The sequence below is a fragment of the Coturnix japonica genome, chromosome 2 (assembly GCF_054131305.1).
Source record: "Coturnix japonica strain WE chromosome 2, WE-NBRP24, whole genome shotgun sequence".
Classification (NCBI taxonomy): domain Eukaryota; kingdom Metazoa; phylum Chordata; class Aves; order Galliformes; family Phasianidae; genus Coturnix; species Coturnix japonica.
The window spans coordinates 137,099,834-137,121,792 of NC_140664.1; the positions used below are offsets into that span (position 1 = coordinate 137,099,834).

Here is a 21,959-nt window from a genome sequence, read left to right on the forward strand (position 1 = left end):
CAGTTTCCCTCCTTATAAGCTCCCTTTAAGTCTGCAATGACATCTCCTCTGAACTTTCTCTCTGTCAGCTACAATAATAATAACAGTGATTGCTGTATCACTGGGTTGATACTTAGCTATGTTATCTTCTGAGAGAAGGATAGAAAAAGAGAATGAGAGAGAAGGGGTGTGAGAAGAAAGAAGAAAAGATCTCAGTAGCACCAGATCAAGTGCACAGCATGAGTCATCTTGGTGCAGGAATTAATTACAGCTCTTCTCCAAATGCTGGAATCTTCATCTTTTAAGATGTACAAAACAAACAAAAAGAGCATTTGATTTTTCATAATTTCAAACATCTGATTTCTAAACATAAAAAAAAAAATGTCAATGGGCAACAAGTTCAGAGATTGGCTGACAGCTCATTAAGAGACAGAAGTCCCAAGCAGGTAATACTTTGATTCTTAACATTAAGCTTTCTGAAAACACTCTGTGGAAGGCTCCTTGTGTCCTTCATGGATCTTTCTCTAGTTTACAAGTACCAGGCCTGGCTTATACATGCCAGGAGCTGAGGTCACTGGTATGAGAAACATGAGGGTGTGAGAAGCTGAGTCTTCATAGGAAATTATAGAAGCTATAGAGTGCTAACACTGACTTCAGAAACACTATCATGAAACCATTTAGAGAAAATACAGTGTAAAAAAAGGGAGGAAAAATGGAGGTGGCAAAGCCATGCTACCAACCCTTCTGAAAAAGGCTGTGTCCAGCTGGAATCCCACTGGTTCCATAAACTGCCCAAGTATATATTAAGCTAAAGGTGGATAGAGGCCAGCAAAGCAGATGTCCTAATCTAACCTCCACCCAACAGGATCCCCAGGCATTTTGCTGAGGCTCGGTGTCCTCCACCCACTTGAGCACTTTGGGAAGGGAGAGGAGAAAAGTGAGCAGCAACAAGGTCCCAAGGATGCAACACAAAATACGCATCTCATCCTCTCATAGGGCAGAGGACAGCATAGATGCCATTTCCAACCAAAAGCGTCAGTGCAAGAGCCATGCTCTTTCCCTTGACTCAAGAATCAGTCAGTATGCTTGGAAATGAGTGGTGATGCATCGGCACAGGGAGGTGGTGGGGTCACTGTCCCTGAAGGTGTTCAAGAAGAGAACTCTCTTGAACATGAAAGGCTTCATAGAAGACCAGCCTAAGGCTGTGGTTACTTTGCCAGTCAGAGCCAGACACCACAGCAGGTAAAGACCTCCCACTAGTGTTTCAAATGTCTTCATTATGCATTTTTTTCCCATGTAAATGTTTCCCTGTAAGAAGTAACTAAGCTCATTTTTACATCTTTAATAAGAAAGATAGATAGAAAGATAGATTAGAAAGATGGATGGAAGGAAGGAAAGAAGGAAGGAAAGAAGGAAAGAAGGAAGGAAGGAAGGAAGGAAGGAAGGAAGGAAGGAAGGAAGGAAGGAAGGAAGGAAGGAAGGAAGGAAGGAAGGAAGGAAGGAAGGAAGGAAGGAAGGAAGGAAGGAAGGAAGGAAGGAAGGAAGGAAGGAAGGAAGGAAGGAAGGAAGGAAGGAAGGAAGGAAGGAAGGAAGGAAGGAAGGAAGGAAGGAAGGAAGGAAGGAAGGAAGGAAGGAAGGAAGGAAGGAAGGAAGGAAGGAAGGAAGGAAGGAAGGAAGGAAGGAAGGAAGGAAGGAAGGAAGGAAGGAAGGAAGGAAGGAAGGAAGGAAGGAAGGAAGGAAGGAAGGAAGGAAGGAAGGAAGGAAGGAAGGAAAAGAAATCTCAGACAATTAGATTCTTTTGGCCTTCCAAGTCAATCAAGTAGTGTTAGCTACCAGATTTTCCTAACAGATGTTGGAGGATTCCCTAGGGTTGGAGCTCCCTCATATTTACACTTCAGTGCCCAAGCACCTCTGTTTTCTTTTTATTCCCCCTCCCAGAAGGCTGCCCAGTCATCCAGGGGCATTGCTCACATAGAACTTGTTCCTGCTTTAATGAGCATAATCCCTTGAGGGATACTTCCATTCACGTGAGGGGGAGAAATGGGCGATAATTTATGATGAGTGCCCTTGCAATTAGCACCTTGTATCCAGTGCTGCCTGGGGAAGATGAGAAGGCCATAAATGAAGCATTGCTGAGACAGGCTCTTCATTCAGGAGCCGCTCAGTATAGAGGCTTCTATCCAAGATTCTCTATCAGTGGTTTATTATCAAAGAAAAGACTGAAAACGACCCAAAATACAGATTCTGGACTGCAGTTCTGATATTGCTTACCCCACCAAGATGTTAGTTACATGGATGAGGGATTTCAAACTCTGATCAGAGCTCATCACAATTTTCCTATTAACTTGGGAAAGTTTTATATCAGTCCTGCTGACAGCCGTGAAATGTAGACAGTATGTGAATATGCACACATATACAGATAACACAAGATGTGAACAGTCAGTAGAGAAAGAGAACAGTAAGAAACATTCCTGGGTGCTGGAACTTGGTTGGGTATATTGTTAAAATATGAGACATTCCCCAGCCTGCTTTTAGTTAAGTTAAAAGCACACACCCAAGCAATTTATGGGCATGGATCAAATGTTAGTGAAGGCCAATGACTGTTCCCAAGAGGCATTTTGAACAGAGCCACCTTGTTCTGGAAGGCCAGATCATTTAATAGGTTAGATGGAGACTGTTTTTTGCCAGGTGGCATCAGCTTCAGGGCTATGTTGAATTAACTCATGAAGGTGTAGCCAGAAAGCCTAATGCGCTCACTGCACTGACAATGTGATTCCTAGAAGCAGCAGCATAGATAACCTGGGAGAGCATATAGAAAGTGAAATGGCTCCTCTGCTTTTCTGAGCACCTTCATAACTCAGGTCCTAAGGGAAGTGATCTATTTTGCATCTGACAGGTATCCCCTCTATTACCCTGGCTGCAGCACACCAGTTCTATAACCAGCAGCACAGGAGCGAGTCATATGTTTAACATCATCTCCAGAAAGCCTTGATTTCTCCTGCAAGACTGGCAATTGGCAGGAGTGGAGGATACAGCTTCTATTATAAGCCAGGCTTGAAGTACTTCCATGAGGAAGAATAAAATGATGGAATCATTTGAGTTGGAAGGGACCATTAAAGGTCATCTAGTCCAACTACCAATGAACAGGGACATGTACAGCTTGATGAAGCATTCTGTTGTCCCCTGCCTGCTTCCCATCACACAAAGGCTGCCCAGGGATATGGTGGAGTCACCACCCCTGGAGGTATTCCAGAAAGTGGAGAGGTAGCACAGAGGGACACAGTTGTTGAGCGTGGTGTGATATTGGACTTAATGATCTTAGTGGTCTTTTCCAGCCTTTATGATTATATCATTTCATTATTCTAAATAACTCTATCAGGACCTTTAGGATTCAAAAGTCCCTGTGGACCTTGAATTATATCAATGATGATGGTGTGTCGACACATAAGACCTGACTATGCCATCTCTGCTCTTGGTGATTAGATTTATTTTCTTACTGTCCATGTAAGACAGATTTTCATCATACATGCCTGTTTTATGGGAAGCTCTGTTTAAAATTTGTCTCCTCGTTCTTATTTTTTTCTTTTTCTCCACATACTGTTTTTTTGCTCACAAATATAAATGCTCTTCTCTATTCATCTCTGTTCAGTACAGCAGTTTCCTAGCTTAACAGCACATAGAATTCCACAGAAAGCACATCCCCCTGTGCATATCCCTCAGATGTGCACCTAGAGTCATCATAGAATCACATAATACCTTGAGTTGGAAGGGACACCTTCCACCAGCCCAGCTTGTCTAATCCCCATCCAGCTCGGCCTTGAGCATTTCCAGCACTTCCAGCTTCTCTGGTCAGCCTGTACCATTGCCTCACCACCCTCATCATGAAGAATTTCAGTCTAAGCTGAAGACGTTTCTGCTCTTTGCTGGATTTTCCTTAGTTCTCATGATTTCCTGCTGCTCAGCACATTCATGGATGCTGAAACCACCTTCTTGTGAAAACCTAGCAATGGCCTTAAGGAAAGTAATGGGAGAGAAGGGGAAAGGAAACCCATTTTATTTTTCTGGAGGTGTAGTTTCTCATTTGATACTTCTTTTTTTTTTTTTTAATTTTTAATACCGTATTCTTACAATATGCATTCTAGCTTCACCCACTTCCTCTGTGGGAACAGCTGTCAAAACGCTGCTACATCCTAGGCTACTGCGGCTTTACGACTCATATTAGCAGCTCTTTAAGGGTCTGGCGGAGGCTGGCTGTGAGGTTTCAAGCCTGAGATTTCTCACTACCCAACTGGCAGGAAGTGTAATGCAAGGTCAGACAGGAAGCCCAAGGAGACAGGGAGGTCGACTGTAGGGTCCAATGGGCCGTACACCAAAAGTAGTTTCATGGATCTCCCATCTCCAGTCCTATAGCTTCCAATCACTCACTCTTCTTGCTTACAATTACCTGGGCCAAATGTCAGGCCAAATATCAGGTTCCTCATGGCTTGATGGTGGTCATTCTCATCCTGATTTGGTGCAGCACCAGCTGAGGAGCACCCACAATGCCATCTTCTTATCAAGCAGGTTATCTGCAGTTCACTGGACCATCCTATGGAATGTTGGCTGCTCTAGAATGGTGGTGCATGCAAAAACACCCAGATTTCACAGTGCCTTTCTCAACAAGGAGAACATCACCATTACATTTCATAGAATCATAGAATGATTGGTTTGGAAGCAACCTAAAAGCCCATCCAGTTCCAAACCCCTACCATGGTCTGGTTACGTGCACCAGATCAGGCTGCCCAGGGCCCCATCCAGCTTGGCCTTGAGCAGCTTCAGGGATGGGACATCCACAGCTCTCTGGGCAACCTGCAGGATTTGGTTATTACAAATGCTGCTTCAGTGAAAGCTTTCAGATGAAGCTTTAAACAGGCAAAGAAACACATAACAACAAAAAAAATGGAAGGTTATAAAGGGTTATCTCACTGATTTAATTAACCTCTCCTTTGGTGGATGCTGTAGCTAGTAAGCTGTGAGAAAGAGTGCAATAAAGTGCATTGTATGCCAACATGAGTGAAGTGCTGGATTGAAGAAGTCATCATCTCTGAGGACAGACAGTACTGAGTGTAAGAAGTACTGAGGAGCCATTTTGTAGAACTTTGGTTAAGGGCCTGTATGTGAGTGCTGAACCATCATAGCACTCCTCTGAAAGCCCTAAGGCTTTTGAGGAGGGGCAGACAACAATGAGCCCAAATCAGTGAGAATGTTCACTACTCAACCAATTAACAGTGACCATTTGATTTTTTTCCAAAGCATACTGGGACCTCATGCTGGAAATACACCATCCTATCCCCTAGGGCATCACTCTTAACTCTCTGCTTGGCTTCCCAACATTTCAAGGCTTGCATTAGCCACAGCTATGGGTTGATTCCAAGACAAGAGGTTAGGAATAATGCTGAAAGAGGCACAGGTGCTCCCACAACCACAGAAATTAGATTGTTTTCAACAAGTGTGAAGAAAGAGGAGCACACTTCAAGTATAATTTAAAATACATTTATTGTTTCATTTGTTCTGGCTTTTTTGTTATACAAAGATGTTAAATAACTTAAATACATTCTTAACAGTCACTCAGAATCAGATTTATACCTACAAGCTGTACATATGAGGTAGAGAAAAATAACTTAGGCTCCCATAAGACAATGGAAAAAAAAAAAAAAAAAGAAAAAAAAAAGAAAAAAAAAATACTAATCCTTCATGTTAGTATTCCCACCTCCCTTTAAAAGGAAATACCATCACAAGTGTGCAAAACAAATCCTAGACTTTACATTCAAGTCTCAGAGGTTGGAGACTGGGGTGGAGTGGAACAAGGCAAAATTCCTGTCTGATCTGACAACTGCTTCTTCAAATGGGTTCATGCCTAAGGGGAGCTTAGCAGGGTTTTCCAAGAATGACCTTTCTTAGTCCTGAGTTCACCTCCACATCCCTACATTTTATCCTTGCTTATCCTGTTGTCAGCTGGGAGAAAATGGCACCTTCACATTGGCCAAAACACCTTCTAGAGTTGCCTGCACTGACTGCAGACAAAGCCAGAGCAAGCGCGCTTTTAACTATTTCCTTCACTAATGTGGGATGATTCCAGGCTGGCTGCAAACATCCCACTACACCAAGAGTGTCAACACCTGTCCTGACTTTCCTGAACAAGCCCAAGATGAATGGGAAGACTTGGTGAGGGTGTCCCATCGGGTCCCCTTGTCACACACTGATGAGCAGGAGTTAGTCCATTTCTGAAAGTACTCAACAGCAACTGACAAGATGTCTTGTTCAGATACATCCCTTTTTCATGTGTCTGAATCATTTATGGTCTTCGCTTACACTCTCCTCACTCACTGGCCATGAAGAAACAGTTACAGGAAACCTACCATGATGCCACAGCTAAAACGTGTTTGCAGTATCCATTTTCTTTTCCTTCCCTCCCACAAACTCTAGAGATTCACTGCTTTTTGTTTAGACATATTCTCTTCCCTGGGATCTGGAAATAGCTTGGTCAAATCCAGCCTTCGTTAGTAGCAATGGAATTGAAAAGACTATCATTAATAGTATTTATGGAACTAAGCTAGATTGCTTTAGCAACAACCAGACTTCTACCGCCCTGATCCTGTGCCATATTGAGCCTCCTTTCAGTTACACAGACAGCAATGGTCATAAAACGCATTATTCGTTTTGCAGGAAAATACCGCTCTCCAAAAGTCATCACCTAGTTAGCATCCTCAAAAGTGACGGCCAAGACAAGCCGACCCTGGAAGCCAGACTCTGCCTACCAGATGTGCATGCAGAACCAAAAAGACTGGGAACACAGAGCTTTGCTGCACCTGTTATAGCAAGTACAGCATAGATCTAATTTTACTGCTACAGTGACCGAGGAATTTTTCACAGGCACTATAATCTGCCAGAAAATTACCTTAAGGAGCATCTAAAGTACCCTTGAGAAATCTGTCCCTTCATCTGGATTCTCACCCAACCCTACTATGGCCAAACCAACCTAATTTCTTCTCATACGTTGGCTAAAGTAGGGCAGCTGAAAAACGATTAACAAAGAAATTCAAGACCTGGGCTGAAGGAAGGCAGACGTGGCCAACAATAAATAATCCTCAGAAATTGTTTCTCCAGTGCCCGGATCTGCAAACCAGCTCTGAAAAACAGATGCTCCATAGCTCTTCTCTTCCTTCTAAAGTTGAACAACAGGCTTCCTGAACTGCTCCCCAATTTTCATTCAAATTGATGCAAATCGCTTCTGTTAGATCAAGCCTTGAGTTTGGTCCTCCTTTTAACCTTCCCACTCACTCAGGTGCTTTCTTTCCAGCTACCTTTGTAGAATACATTCTACCCAGCCCAACTGAGATCAATGGCAAATATTCAATTATTGCAAATAGGATTTCCTTCCTCCAAAGCTATGCCAAGACCAGTAAGCACAACTAAAAATCAAAAGCTTGAGGTTTCAGGGTAAGGTTTGTTTGGGTTTTTGTGTGTGTGTGTGTTTTAATTGCAAGCTATCAATTCTGTTCATCTCCATAATCCATTTTCAGTGTTCATAAAGAAAAATCCCCTTCAGATTAAACACATCCCACCAAATGGAATCTTTTGGGAGTGGGAAGACAACTAGAACGTAATGTTGAGGATTCGTTTTGCACATCTCCACATCCGGTATATATGAGTCAGTCACACAGAATAGAAGCTTGTTAAAAAACAGATGACGGGTGCAACAATTATTTGTGTGGGGTTGGTTTTTTTTGTTTGTTTGTTTTGTTTTTTATTTATTTTAATAGAAAATTCTAATATAAAACAGCAAACGTTTTCAGTTTGCCTTGTTTACAAAAATATTATATATATATATTTTTATATTTCTGACATAACTAAATGCACTATTCAATAAAAATATTCTTCCATCAGCTAACTTCTCTTTAAAAAAAAAAAATAATAATAATAATAAAAAAGTTATATAAATAATGGTTGCACCCCACCCCCCACCCCAAAACCAATCTTGCAAGTCTTGCTGGATCAGCTCAGGAGAACCAACACTTTGACACTTTTGGGGGACAGGAGGTGAAAGGAGATCAGAAGCCACAGACCTCCCGTACACCCATCTATCCTTCTCCAGTTATATCTGCTGCAAAAATCTGTTTCTTGGGGGCAGAGCAGATGGGAAGGAGAGAAAAAGTTGCTTTGCACTCGTTTTTTGTTTTGTTTCATTTATATGAAGTGATGCCATGAAAGATTCCGGGCCCAAATTCACTCCTAAAATAGTTTTGCAAATATGAGCAATTTCAATGAATTGCACTGAAGATCTGATGGTGTGGGGATGGAATCAGACTATCTGGAAAAATCCAATTTGAAGCAGCAGTAACCCAAAGGACAGCAGTCAGTGTCTGACAGAGACCTCCAGGCTTTCTTGCAGAAAACTCAGACTAAGATCTCAAGAGAATTTTAAGCAGGTTTACCAATATTCCTTCCACCTACTACATGCTTCAGTGCCACTCGAGCTCCATTGGATTCTTCCAAAACAAGGTTTTTTCCCCAAATTCTTTCTTCAAAGGTAAGGCAAACATTGGAAAATGCTGGAGTTAAACATCCCCCCGTGCCACCCAAGAAACACACACAACAAGGTGAGGGGAGAAGAGGAATAACCCACATATGTTTTACCACCCTAGGTCAAAAGGCCAAGAAGACGAGTTCTCCTGATTTCAGAGTGTTAGTACATTTTATACACTGCCTATACATTTAACACATGTGCCTCGCTACTATTTAGTCATTTATAATTATTATTATTATTTTTTTTTAACCACAGGAGAATAAACCTTGCTATTTACAATATAGAACAGGCAAGTAATATATCCACATTAACATAAATACAATTAGTTTTTTTGTGTGTGTGTGTTTGGGTTTTTTTATGCTTTTTTTTTTCTTTTTTTCTTTTTTTTTTCTCCATTTGTTTGATTGTTTGCTTTATTTTTAGGTTGGTTTTTTGTTGTTTTTTAAATACTTACAGAAAGCATCCAGGCTTCAGTGCGTGAATTATAATACACAGAAGAGCTCTTTCACTCAGTAGTTCATTCACTCTTTGCCTCGTTCTTCTAGTCTAGCTTTGGCAGCCTGCTCATTGCCCACCCATCTCTCTCTCCCCAAACACACCAAGCTACCCTACTCCACAGACACAGATATTTTCTCTACAATGATATCCATGCCAACTCTGCCCTCTCTTCTGCATCTAGGGACTCATTCTCCTCTCACACCAGTGCAATGTGGAGTTACTCCAGCGAGGTCAATGGAGACAGAGACACCAGTGAAAAGAAGAAAAATGAGGCCCACGGTTTAAATATAACAATAATAATAATTATTAATAACAATAATAATAATAATGCACATAAATTGCGGCCCATTCTTTAACAAAGAACAAATACCTAAAAAAAGAAATGGGCCAGAAATAGTAATCCTGATCCAAAAACCCTCATGTTTTGAGTAGGTTTGGATACAGACTTGCTTTGGAGGGGAAGAGCTATTCTAGCACACACACACACGTAAGAATGAGCCAAAGAACTTGCACATATGCACATGTGTGTGTGAGAGAGAGAGAGAGGGAGAAAGAATTTAACATAATACCACATTGAAACCAAAAGAAGGTCCTTCTGAAGGGCTTTAAAATAAATAAACGTTCATTCAATATTTATATATATATATTTATGTGTCTGCATACGCGTAGCTACATACTCGCATGCCGACACTGAATAATAATAGGTTTCTAGTCAGTTTACTGTTTAAACCATTAGATAAACTGCTTGTGAGTGACTTTCAAAGAGGTGCATCCCTCAGAAGCCATGAGACCTTCCTGCAAAACCTCTGTGTCGGATGCTTCACCAGGCATCTGTCATGGTGCAAGGGACAAATACTGTGTGCGCACCACTCCTTGTGTGGATTACTTCTTCTACAGCACTACCTCAGTCTCCAGATTTGTACAGCAAATAAACAAATATCAAAAAAGAGCCAGTTTGCTTTACTTTGTAGGAATCTGTCCCTCCTGAGTCCCCTACCTCTATATTTGATGCCAATAAGTCAGGTTGGGCTGCAGTTATCTGTTACCAAGAAAAAAAAATAATCTTTTTTCCTCCCAGTAGATGCACATAAACAGCTTAAATATTAGTGGCTATTGTTTGGGGAAAGAAAAAAAAGAAAGAAAATAACACAATGCCTTGAATAATAATGGTCCTTCTTGAAAAACTGCTCTTTTTGCTTGGTTGACCTCTACTACTACTTGAAAAACTCCAGCCAGCTTTCCTCTTTTGAGAACCAGATCAATGGTCAGTACAAAATGGGTGGAAATTGCTACTACTGGACAATCAAAAGCTGATATAAAAATAGAATACAATGCCCTCTGCTCTCCAGTGTTTCCTCAGAAAGCTTTGTTGAGGCATTCACCGGCCACTGCCAATCCCAGAAGCACTTTTATATGACTAATGGTTATTACTGCATCAAGTCCTCGATTGAGAATATCCTCTTCAGAGGGAAAAAGAAATGCTGAAGATTGTCATCTATTTCACAGCGTCAGAGCTATCTACCTCTGCAGTTGACTTCTGGCTTCTCTGGCCACTTGCTAGGTTGTCTTTGCGTTGATAAGAAGTTCCAAATCCAACAGTTGGTTACCATTTAGCAACTGTACTTTTAAAACACAGTTCTCAATCTAGTGGTTAAAACAAATCTTAAGGTCGTAGGGTTTACTACATACAGCTTGTGTCATGTACCACTGCTGTAGTTAATAGTAAATGGAATGATGACCTAGTAAAAGAAAAGTCGAATCCTCCAAAGGTCCGATCCAGTCCAAAACAGCTGCTATACAATGCAAGACATTGCTGCGTTCCAAGATGCACTGGAATTTCTCCTGTCTTCCTCAAAAACACGTCCAAATTCAGCTAACATAAGACCGAAAAGTTCCAGTTTAGATTTCTGAAGCAATTTCCACAGGGTGAATTCAATCATTAAGAGGCAGGAAGAGGAGAGAAAATAGTCACGCACAAAGGGAAAATAAAATTATCTAGTGGTTTGTTTGTTTGTTTGTTAAATAAAAATTAAGACAGTGATAGTGCTGAAGGAACTGCATTTGAAGTAATTGTATGGGGAAAAAAAAAAAACATGACTGAAGGGAACAGGCACATCTGGTTTCATAACGACTTCCCAACCTCTTTCTTGGATATACTGCCATCTGCAACATGGTGGACCCAACTGTACTTAGTGATCAAAGCACGTGGATATGGAGCTGTCATTAAAAAGCTTACCATCCAAGTGGGTCACTTTGTCAGAGCCTTGTTTGCTGGAAGTGCAGAAGTGTCATTAGAAGAACAACTGCTATAAGGACTGTTTTTGCTTACCCTACCCTTCTCCTCAGCTTTAGAAGAGGAAGAAATGACCACTTCTCATATCTCTGCACTCAAAGCAGAAAGATCTTTTTTTTCTTTTCTTTTTTAATTTTTTCTTTTTTTTTTTTTCCTTTTTTTTTTTTTTTTTTAAATCTGTCCAGCTCTCTAAGCTGCTGGGTAAGCTTCAGGAAGAAAGTAATATAGGTTAACTATTCCAGAGAGAATCTATCAGCCCAGAAGTTCATGGAGGATTGATGAAATGATCATGATGTTCCAAGGAGAAATGATCCATCAAATTGCGTGGACGATGAAGGTAAAGGTCAACTGGTATCTAGCCCCAGTGTGACAGGCACTTATTTCCACATGGTTGGACCTCATTAGAATTCAGTCTACAGGAAAAACAAAACAAAACAACAACAAAACAGCAACACAGCTGGGTCACCTGTACCCTACAAAGTGCTTATGTCTCAACATAGCTTTCAGATCCCAGAAGGTCAATCAAACCCTGTTTGTCTCCATATGTAGTTCTCATAGACCATGATCGCCTGCCGCTGAGGGTTGCTATCAGGCAGAAGATGCGTCAGTCTTTACAGGTGTAAACCTCCTCTCTCTGGGTGCATTGCTTGCATTCCACGTAGCAGCACCAACGAACTTGGCACTGGCATGGCCGAGTGACCACCCGGCTCTGCGTGTTGTGCCCTCGCCCACAGCAGATGCTGTCACAGTTCTTGTCTTTATAACATTTCCTTCCCGAAGTCCCGGGTGAGTATCTGCTCATCAGACAAAAGCTTGGGGAATCGTCAATGTAGACAAGATCCGTAGTCCTTGGGATTTGATCACTGTGACCAGGGATGGATTTCTTGGGTGGGGAAATATCTCCTTCCCCCGTGGCCTCGTTGGTAGTGCTGCCCACTTTGAGTGACGTCTCGTACTTCTGCTTCAGCTGCTTCCCTATTTCATGGAATGGAGAGAGCTGCCTCCAGCACGTTCGGACGGTGCAGGACCCAGACACACCATGGCACTTACAGGTTGTCTCCACACCAGCTTTGATGACCTGCAGACACACAAATACCCAAAAGAAAATCAGTTATGGGGAAAGAAATCAAAGCACAGAGAAAAAAAAAAAAAAAGTCAACAAAAAAATCCACATTTGTTAGAAGAAGACTTCTGGAACATAGAGCTGATGGCAATACAAAAACCGTCTGTTGGAAGAAGACAGAAAACACTCAACACACTTGAGAAGGGTCTCAGTTTCCAGAAATGACACCTGCCAGAATACTGCTTTACATGGATAGTTAATGATGCTACTAGAGCATTCAAAGACTGTTCACTACTGACATTTATCTTACACAGTCAGAGATTAGCATGTATTTTAATGCCTATTTATACATTTTAATAAGAACAATGAGTTGAACTGCAGGAAAAGTGAGTTGGTTTCATGTAGGAAAGGATGAGAATGCTGCTGGAATCCCAACAGAGAGGCAACCTTGCAGAACACACAACACCACCACCTTAAACACACGTAGCTCTGAATTAGCATCACAGGCTCAATGGAAATGCACTTAAACCATGCTGTTTCCCGCAACAGCAAGGCATATTATCCCACCCAGTTCACTTCATCACCAAGGAAAACCTTCACGTAGCTCCTTGGAAGAGGAATTTGGCTTCTCACACAGCCCGTTTCAAAAGCAACACATAAAATCTAGGTTGCAGCGAGGAGTCCCCATCATATAATCCCAGCAGGGACTATGAAAGGGCTTGTGGGAGGCCTCAGGGAGGGCCTGGGGGATCGGAGTCTTCAATTCTGTACAATTTCTGCAAAGAATGAGGGGCAGCCACCCTGCAGAGAGGTAAGGGGGTGTTAAATTTTCCATCCTGGCTATGAGAACAGACCTCATGCACTAAAGGTTGTACCATCTACCTGATCCTGAATAAACAGAAGCTGTCGCACATCAAGCATTAAAAAAATAATAATAATAATAATAAAATATTAATAATAAAAGAATGGAAGCACTTAGGACTGAGGTCTTGAAACTCACAGTGGAGAAAAGAAAAGCATTAAATCTCTGAAAAATGAAGTGGACCCACCACATCAGTATTGCTACATTGAACTCTGCTCATACCTCTTATCTGCAGCTACTAGGGGTAAGGCTGTGTTTCGAATTCTTTCTTAATATATTTGCACAGGTTTTTGTGTTTTTTTTTTCTTTTTAAACAATATATCCAAATATATCCAAATAAGGCTTATCTCACAGATCTCTATAGGAGGGAAATAATGTGTTCAAGATATCAGGAACTAAACAGGTGTGATTTGCTTCCAAAGCATAAGTCATTCTACATATAGGAAGATGTCTAGACCTTGCTTGGGGACACCAAGCAGAGCCAGCAAAAAGCATAAACACAAAAGGAAGAACATTTGGAACTATGGTATGTGGAGGGGAGAGGAGGGAAATAGGTTATTTTCACCAGAAGCAGCAGCATGGGAAGTAGGCACAGTATCAGGAAGGGAAGAGATGAATGAAAAGAGTCATTACTCAGCTCAGAAAGAGATGGCACCAGCTCCCTAGATGCTTTATGTTCATAAACCAAATGATGCTACAGAAGTACCCTTTTTCAATTAGGCTGCAATAAAGACACTTCTTGGCACAACAGCATATCCATCTTCATCTAAATGGCATTAGGATGGTGTTGGGCTCAACAATTCTTATTGGTCCCTTTCAACTTGGGTTATTCCGTGAATAACCCCAGAAAAGTGTTTACTCCTGGGACTAGTCCATGAGCAACATGAGAGCGGGCACATTTGGACTGTCACAGATAACCTGCATTTTGCCCACAGATTATAAACAGATATTTATAGCTTTCTCTCCTCCCAAAATCATTTACACTTTGACTTTAAATGGCTGAAGTATAACCACCCCTTAAAATAAGCAGCTAGAACAGAGTCTGTTTTACAGATCTGCCTCCTGTCGAGGTACTGCTGAGAAATGCCCTTCACTGGGGCATCTATGGTTTCTAAAAAAATAAAAATCTCTCCCTCAGCCCATTATGGCATCTGCCTACATTATGGCCTCATGACAGCAGAGGACTGGCTCCAAGCCATTTCCTGACCATCCGGTTCTTAATTATTTGGCTACATGAGTCCTGCTGAGCACCATGTACAAATGTGCAATAGGTCATGGACTCAGAGTTGGGGTCTGGCCCAATCCTGATATTACAGAGACATTTTTAGAAAGACGCTATGCATAATACGGCCTTCAGCAAAGCCTGGCCAGTGGTCACACTTCATTCCTGTGACAGCCAAGACCTTTTCAAATGCAATCCAATAATACACAGTAGCATTCAAACAAGTGGTGGGTTACAGAGAGAGATGTGTTACTGCTTATAGTGCTCAGCTGGGCTGGCTTGGTTAGGGGCTTGTCACGCTTTGCGTGCCAAAGCGTCTAGCCAACTCTGTAAGAAATCCCACAATGTTAGACAAGAGCGTACAGAACACATTTCAACACCAAGAAAAAAAAAAAAAGAAAAAAAACCAACAAAACAGCAATCCTCACCCATGTTTTCCCTCATATAAAGTCACGTTGCACTGGTTGTCCAGAAGTGAGAGCTGAGCTCATGTGAAACAAAGCTCCTATACCTGATTTCACGCCCAGGCCATCAGCAAAATGGGCAACATTGCTGAGATAGTTACAGAAGGGTTACACACTGCATTCATTCATCTTGGTCAGGCTTTTCTCAGCCCTCTCACCACTCCCAGCACTCATGTGCATCTGCTCCACCTGGAAGTGTAGAGATGGGAAAGCAAGCAACCAGCAAGACTTGGCTCAACTGGTACCCGCAGCCCTTGGCTGGACTTAGAGCTGGTTGAACAAGGCACAAACATGAAATGAAGGGTGGGAACTCAAACACAGGGTTATTCTTGTCCAAAGGCACCTCTCCAAAGCTTACAAGGAGAGCTGGCACTCAAGGCACGAGTACCAATAGGTACCCAAGGCACTCAATTAGGGCTGGCAAACATGGCACAATATGTGTTGGAAATCCACATTTCAATGGATGAGCAGCTAGCAGTTGGCTTGAGATCCTCAAGTAGGAATAGGCATGTAGGTTTAGGCACATTGGTTTAGACATCTGAATCACAAAATCCAGACAGGGTTGACCTCACCAAGGCAGACATCTGGCCTACATGTGAGAAACATCCCTCAACTCCCACCTGATCCACTGGAGCCAAGGTTGCCTAAAAGGCAGCAGAGACCTTCTTGTGCTCAGCTGAACATCCCTCCAGGTTCCCATGGCTGTGCTGAGCACATCTCCGCTCACTAACATGAGCTTTGGAACGTTGCTCTCAGGGAAGCACATAAACTTAGATATGAGAATGTGTGAGCAGAATCTCATCCTCAGAGTATAATTCAGGTGTCTTAAAATTTGCATCTAAGGTTACTTTAGGCACTGTAAAACATTGTACTTTGCTACCAGCTGCCTCTCCAGATAAATCTGCCAGGGCATCTCAAATTTTACTAGGTGCATATATTTAGGAAAGTCTTTGGACTTAAATAGCAATGAACAAATCCCTTATTGAATCAGTCCATTGTTTTGTTTTTCCTGACCCACTCCTAGCTCTTTGTTGACTAGTGGCTGGAAGAACTTGGGTGTCATGCACCGATGGACCCAAGTATAAAAAGTTTTCATTGTCTCTATTCTCATGAACACACCAGCTCACAAAATCCAGCATGTGGATTTTCATATGGCCACTGTGCAAGCGTGGTGCATCCCAACCATCCCATAAAGCTTCTCCATGAAGGGCAGGGAAGGGCTCAAGAATGTTACGAGGCAGTTATAGTGAAAATCCTTGAAAAGTATCTTCCCCAGACTGCCTCCTCTGCTGCTGTCAGTCACAATGCAGCTCCTCAAGGCGACGTGTGATGGAGAACTGCTGCCTACAGGCCCCTCGCCACCCACCAGACAAGATGAATCTTGGCAAAGCCTTTCTATGTCCTATCTCATTCCCCAGCTTCCAAAGACTCTTCACTTCTTGTTGAGCAGTCCCATCAGAGACACTTATATCCAGCTTCTACTTACAGGACACTTGGACCTTGTGAAATGCCATCACTTTGCTCACAGCAACACTGAAAAAGCTGTTCCCATCTGGGCACTGGGACAGGTGGGTAAATGTTTACATCATGCTTTCAAAGGGATTTCCAGGCTAGAATAACTTCACAGAATCACAGAAAGGTCTGGGTTGAAAGGGACCACAATGACCATCCAGTTCCAACCTCCTGCTGTGTGCAGGGCCATCAACCACCAGACCAGGCTGCCCAGAGCCACATCCAACCTGGCCTTGAATGCCTCCAGGGATGGGGCACCCACAGCCTCCTTGGGCAACCTGTTCCAGTGCGTCACCACCCTCTGGGTGAAAAACTTCCTCCTAAGATCCAACCTAAACCTCCCATTTCTCAGTTAATTCACCTTTGCTACCAAAAAAATCTAGGATGCAGAAGGGAGAAAAAGACTAACACAAGCTTTGTGACACAGCTGAGTGGGCCTGGTGGTGATGGGTTGATGGTTAGATGAGATTATCATAGTGGTGTTTTCCAACTGTGATGATTCTATGAATCAAGGTAGCTCCTCTTCTCTGTTTGAGGCAGTCACACAGTTCAAGGCCTGATCTGCCTCCATCCTACAGAGACGTGAGCCTCTCCTACAGCACACATGGCATCTCCACTTATTAAATAACCATGTTTCATCTATACAATGCTGAGCAGCCGTGCCCATGCTTCTATCTTGTCACATGCATGTATTAGTTTAATTCCAAAGTGCCAAACATTTCATGCTATGTCTTAAACACCACGGCAACCGCACATTAGCAGAGTCACAGTAGCTCAGAAAGGAGGAACAACACCCTGGGACATTTAAATCCTTATCGTATTATAAGCTCTAGAAATATTCCACTATAAAAATGAACTCAAATAAATACAACCAGTGGGACAGGATAGCATCACACATTGAAATTATGTCCTCCCACTCTGAGCAACCACCTGCTCTGACAGTCTCACAAATAGGATGCCAGTTTGCGAGGAAAATAAAGCTCTGTAAGCAAATCAGTTTGTTTGACTTGGGAACAAAAACCCCCATTGATCTCGTCGTGAGAATAGCAAATACCGACAAAAGCACAACGAGGAAAACAATTATGATACAGCAAGACTGGACTGTCTTTATTGGTGCTTGTTGCTCTGAGGAAATTAGATAGCACTGCAGGACCGCCTGCCCAAATGCCTTTATAAGAGCCATAGGGAAAAGGGATCACAGCAGAGCATTGCTATGCAACATGTAATCCTTCCTCACAACAATGGTTTGCTGCGAAGCTCAGACTAAGTGCCCCTGTAATGATCGGTCTCAGACATGCTGCAACACACAATTTCTCAGTGTTTTAGCTGAAACGCTGAGGACAGATTGCCATTCATTCCCAGCTGGGTCACGGGGCTCAGGCAGTGGTTTTCAGACAACTCTCGTCTGGGCAGCAGCAGCGCGAAGCCGGGACGTGGCCGTGGGAATTCCTGGGTTAGAGCCGCGTCATGGCTGGGCTGCGGCTGTGGGGCTCCAACCCATTCGCCATGGTTTGGGGGAGAGGAGGGAAATGATGAACCTCTGTGGGGTTACAGTGCGCCCAGGGAAAAGCCTGCCCTCCGACAGCACTTTGAGGTGCCTCCATCCTCGACATACGTATCCTCCTTCAATTTAAATAGGATTAGTTATTGTCTCGGCTCAAATATTGGTGTTTGTTTTGGACCACAGCCACCATCCCCATTTCTTCACAGTGCCCAGACCACTCAAAGACTTGTCGCTTTGCACTGGTGTTACCAGTACAAGAGTTTCACAGATTACTAGCATACTTTCTTTCTTTTCCTTTCCTCTTTTTTTTCTTCCTTCCTCTTCTTTCTCCTTTTATCTTCTTTTTGAGCCTGTCCTCAAGCTGCTTTTCCAGAATTTGTGTCCCTTACCACTACTCTTCTGACTCCAGTGTTAGTGAAATACCATTTAAAACACAAACGCATAAGAAACATACAATAACATATAACTCTACTTCAACTTTAGCATTTTAATTCTCTCCCCTACTGTATTCTTATCTCACCTACTGAGAAAGTTCTGCATAAACAACCAACTACTATTGCTTATGGAATACAGCAAATACTTTCCTCCAGTGTGTTGGTCCTGAAGCCTCAGGAAGACTTTGGCTGAGCCAATCTCTACCTGAAAGAATCATAGAATCATAGAATGGCCTGGGTTGAATAGCACTGAACCACAATGCTCATCCAGTCTCAGCCCCCTGCTGTGTGCAGGGTCACCAACCAGCAGCCCAGGCTGCCCAGAGCCACATCCAGCCTGGCCTTGAATGCCTGCAGGGATGGGGCATCCACAGCCATACTGGTGCCATCCCTCCAAACTGCACCATCTGTATAAAACAGGAGTTGGTCTCAGAGAGATTATTTGCTAGCTTTGGTTTGTACCTCACTTAAAGCATAATGCAAAATTCTGCTCTGCAAATGCATCCCTGAAAAAACTATATAAAGGATGCATTTTATGTCCTTTTGTTGTTGTTATTTTGTTGTTGTTGTTTTAATGTACCAGCTGTGTTAGTATGTTCAGATGGATTTGCCTCATCAAAAAGAGCAATTATAACAGTATTTTTGAGGGTACTGGAAAACTGTGAGATTACAATTGAAAGTACCTGCTCAGCAAACTCCAGAAGCTGACTGGAATCATGCTTTCCAGTGGGAACCGTACAAGATAGAGTTGGAGGTGCATGCAAACACTTTCTCTGCAATAGGAGACCAGGGTGCCAGGCTACACTTGTGTGTGACCTTTAGTGAGTCACTTAATCTTTCTGGGTCTCACTTTCCCCTCTGTAAAATGGACATATAGCAATGAAGAGGGTGGTGCTCTCTGATAACACGTTATGTAATACTTCATGAAGTTCCTCAGACAGATGATAGCAGAGCAAACATCTACCTGATATAGAGAGTCTATCTCCACAGCAGGAGGCACGCTCAGCCCTTGATGCCCCTGCCAGCACTAAAGGGGAAAAGCCATTCCTTGCATGGACTTCCAAAACAAGCAAGCCAACAGCAAAGAAAAGTCCATGCACCCCCCCACCAACCTCTGCAGAAAATCCTACGTGGTTTTGGAGTTGCAGGCATAACAAGTCTCAGGACAGGTCTGAAGCCCTGCAGCAACAAAGGCGACAAGGATGCTTCCAAAACACACAGACTGAAACATGCAGGTCAGTATTATGTGAAAACAATTAAGGAAACTTCATGAAGGGAAAGAAATTTAAAGGGAGATATTGCCCAAAGTGAGACTTTTAGGGAGGAATTTTCTTGTTCCCCTTTTCCATCCTCGCATAGTTTTGCACTGAACACTCTCAGATCCCAAGAAGCCTTCGGTTAAACCCCTGACTTCAGGGTTCTGAGGGCAAAGGCTTGCTTGTGTCCCTCCTTCTGAAAGGATAAAGGAAAAAGGGAATGAGAACATGACAATTTCCCTGCCCCCCCCCCCCCCCCAACACTCAGATAATAGCAGCCGCCTTTAATAGCGCCCCTTGGATCTGCAAGACATGCTTGACCAGACATACCTCTGGAAGAGGTCAGCACTCCTGGGATTAAGAAACTTAGCAACGCTCCAGAGAGGGAGTTGGAAAGTCATGTTTAATGATACTTTGCTGAGAAACTGGGCAAATTTAATTAAAACATCACTTACTCAAGCCCAGTGGAACTAATTGAGTGCTCTAATATTCCAACTTTTCATTAATGGGTTACAAAAGAGGGCTGCACTTGTGTGTACAAGGGGGAGAAGAAGGGGAGGATATAGAGATGAAGAGAGAGCCTCAGCTTCGTTTAATATAACCAAGAGACTTCACTGCTGGCAGCGGAGAATTAATGCAGTTGACTTCTCTCCCCTCCATCACCCCCAACCCCTTTACACATACACTCCGCTCCCCCCAGCACACATCCTCTCCACCCAAGACCTCTCGGAAAGAATAGCTGAATGAGTGAGAGTAGATTTTGCAAAGGAAGGGAAATTGCTTTTTTAATAAGTGGTCTATTCAGTGCTCCTACTTTTCAATAAAGAGAAGGCTGGAGAAGTCTCGGTCTAATTACCTCATCCTTGCGCTAGACAAGCTCGCCCTTTCATTAGCATTTGAGGTCATATCATATAACTTTGTAAGCCATCATGGGCACAACATGTTCAGTGATTATTTCATTGGTGGTGGCAAAATTATGGCTGGCCCATCAAGGTTGTTAAAAACAGAAGTAAAATAATAATTAAATGAGAACTTCTACCAAGAGACACTAAAACTAGGCGGGATAGGATAATGTCACCCTTCCAGAAAGATGCAAATTGTTTGCTAGTGTGACACCATGGAGAAACTGCCGTCTCAACCAGGAGGGAATAGTGTTGGTTGCCAAATAAATCTATTAAGCACAAGTCTCTCTCTCTTTTTTTTTTTGCTGGGTCTCAAGGGACTATTTATACAATTTGTCATAGTTGGGAGTAATTAGATGGGAAGGATTGTATGTTGCTACGAATCACTAAGAGACCACCAAGCTTGTGCTATATCTTTGATAGATATTCCTCCACCACCATCAAACACACATAGCCCCATACATATGCTGTACCTACAACAGCGTGGGCAGGCACTGCAGCAAGCCCTGTAGATAAATACTGGAAAAGAAAGTTTCCTTATCCATGCCCAACACAAGCCCAAACAGTCTAGAGCACAGCAAAGGTTTCAGTTCATGCCTGCATGGTTTCACTAGCAGACATAAAATCTGAGGTTTGGTTTAAGGAAGAACAGTGGGTGCTGAGCTGAAACTCACAAGTGCTTGTCTCTATCTTGTGCTCCAACATCAGCTTCCTAAATAACCTGGGAAAAGGCACTCTGTGCTTCAGCTCCTGCTCAAAACAACCAAAATCATCCTTTCATTTCTCATGGAGACGCTTAACACATTAGAGGCTGGATGGCCATCTTTCTTATTAAACTGGCACTCTGTTCCAAAAGGGCTCAAAGCAAAGTTATCTACACTTCTATATGGCTCTGGATTCATATAAAATCAAAAGAATATGATGTATCACCCAAATGAACAAACTAGATTACTTCAAAGTATTTTAGACTTATTTTAGTCACTAGATTAGTATCTCCAGATATGCAAGAGTTGGAAAGTCTGTAAGAACGAAGTCAGCTGATGGGCAGCTTCATTGGAGAAAGAAGAGTTGAGGACAGATGTTGAGTTTCATATTTAACTCAATGTCTTCATCAAGGAAAATGCCAATAATTCAGCCTAGTACTGCATGCTGGACAACTCTCAACTCCCATCCCAACTCCAAACATCTCTGATTGTCATCTCAATGACACCACATTGAGCCAATGCTTTAGATCCACATATCTTGACTACGTAGACATATGTTCTCCTGATCACTAGCCACCACCATCATAAAAACTTCTTCCTGAAATTCCCTAGTTCTTTGCCTGGCTTCTCAGTGCTGCTGTGGGTTGCTTGGCTTGCCTCTCAACCACACTAAGGTACAACTACCCTAGAAATGTAAGCA

General features: G+C 42.6%; 1 protein-coding gene across 1 annotated transcript in view; it reads right to left on the reverse strand.

The window, feature by feature from the left end:
- Positions 1-8,940: 8,940 nt before the first annotated feature.
- Positions 8,941-21,959, reverse strand: part of WNT9A (Wnt family member 9A) — a 49,782-nt gene continuing 36,763 nt past the window's right edge. The window contains exon 4 of the mRNA XM_015852987.2: positions 8,941-12,414. Within this exon, the coding sequence (XP_015708473.1) occupies positions 11,941-12,414 (474 nt within the window). The 3' untranslated portion in view covers positions 8,941-11,940. The remainder of the gene's footprint in view (positions 12,415-21,959) is intronic.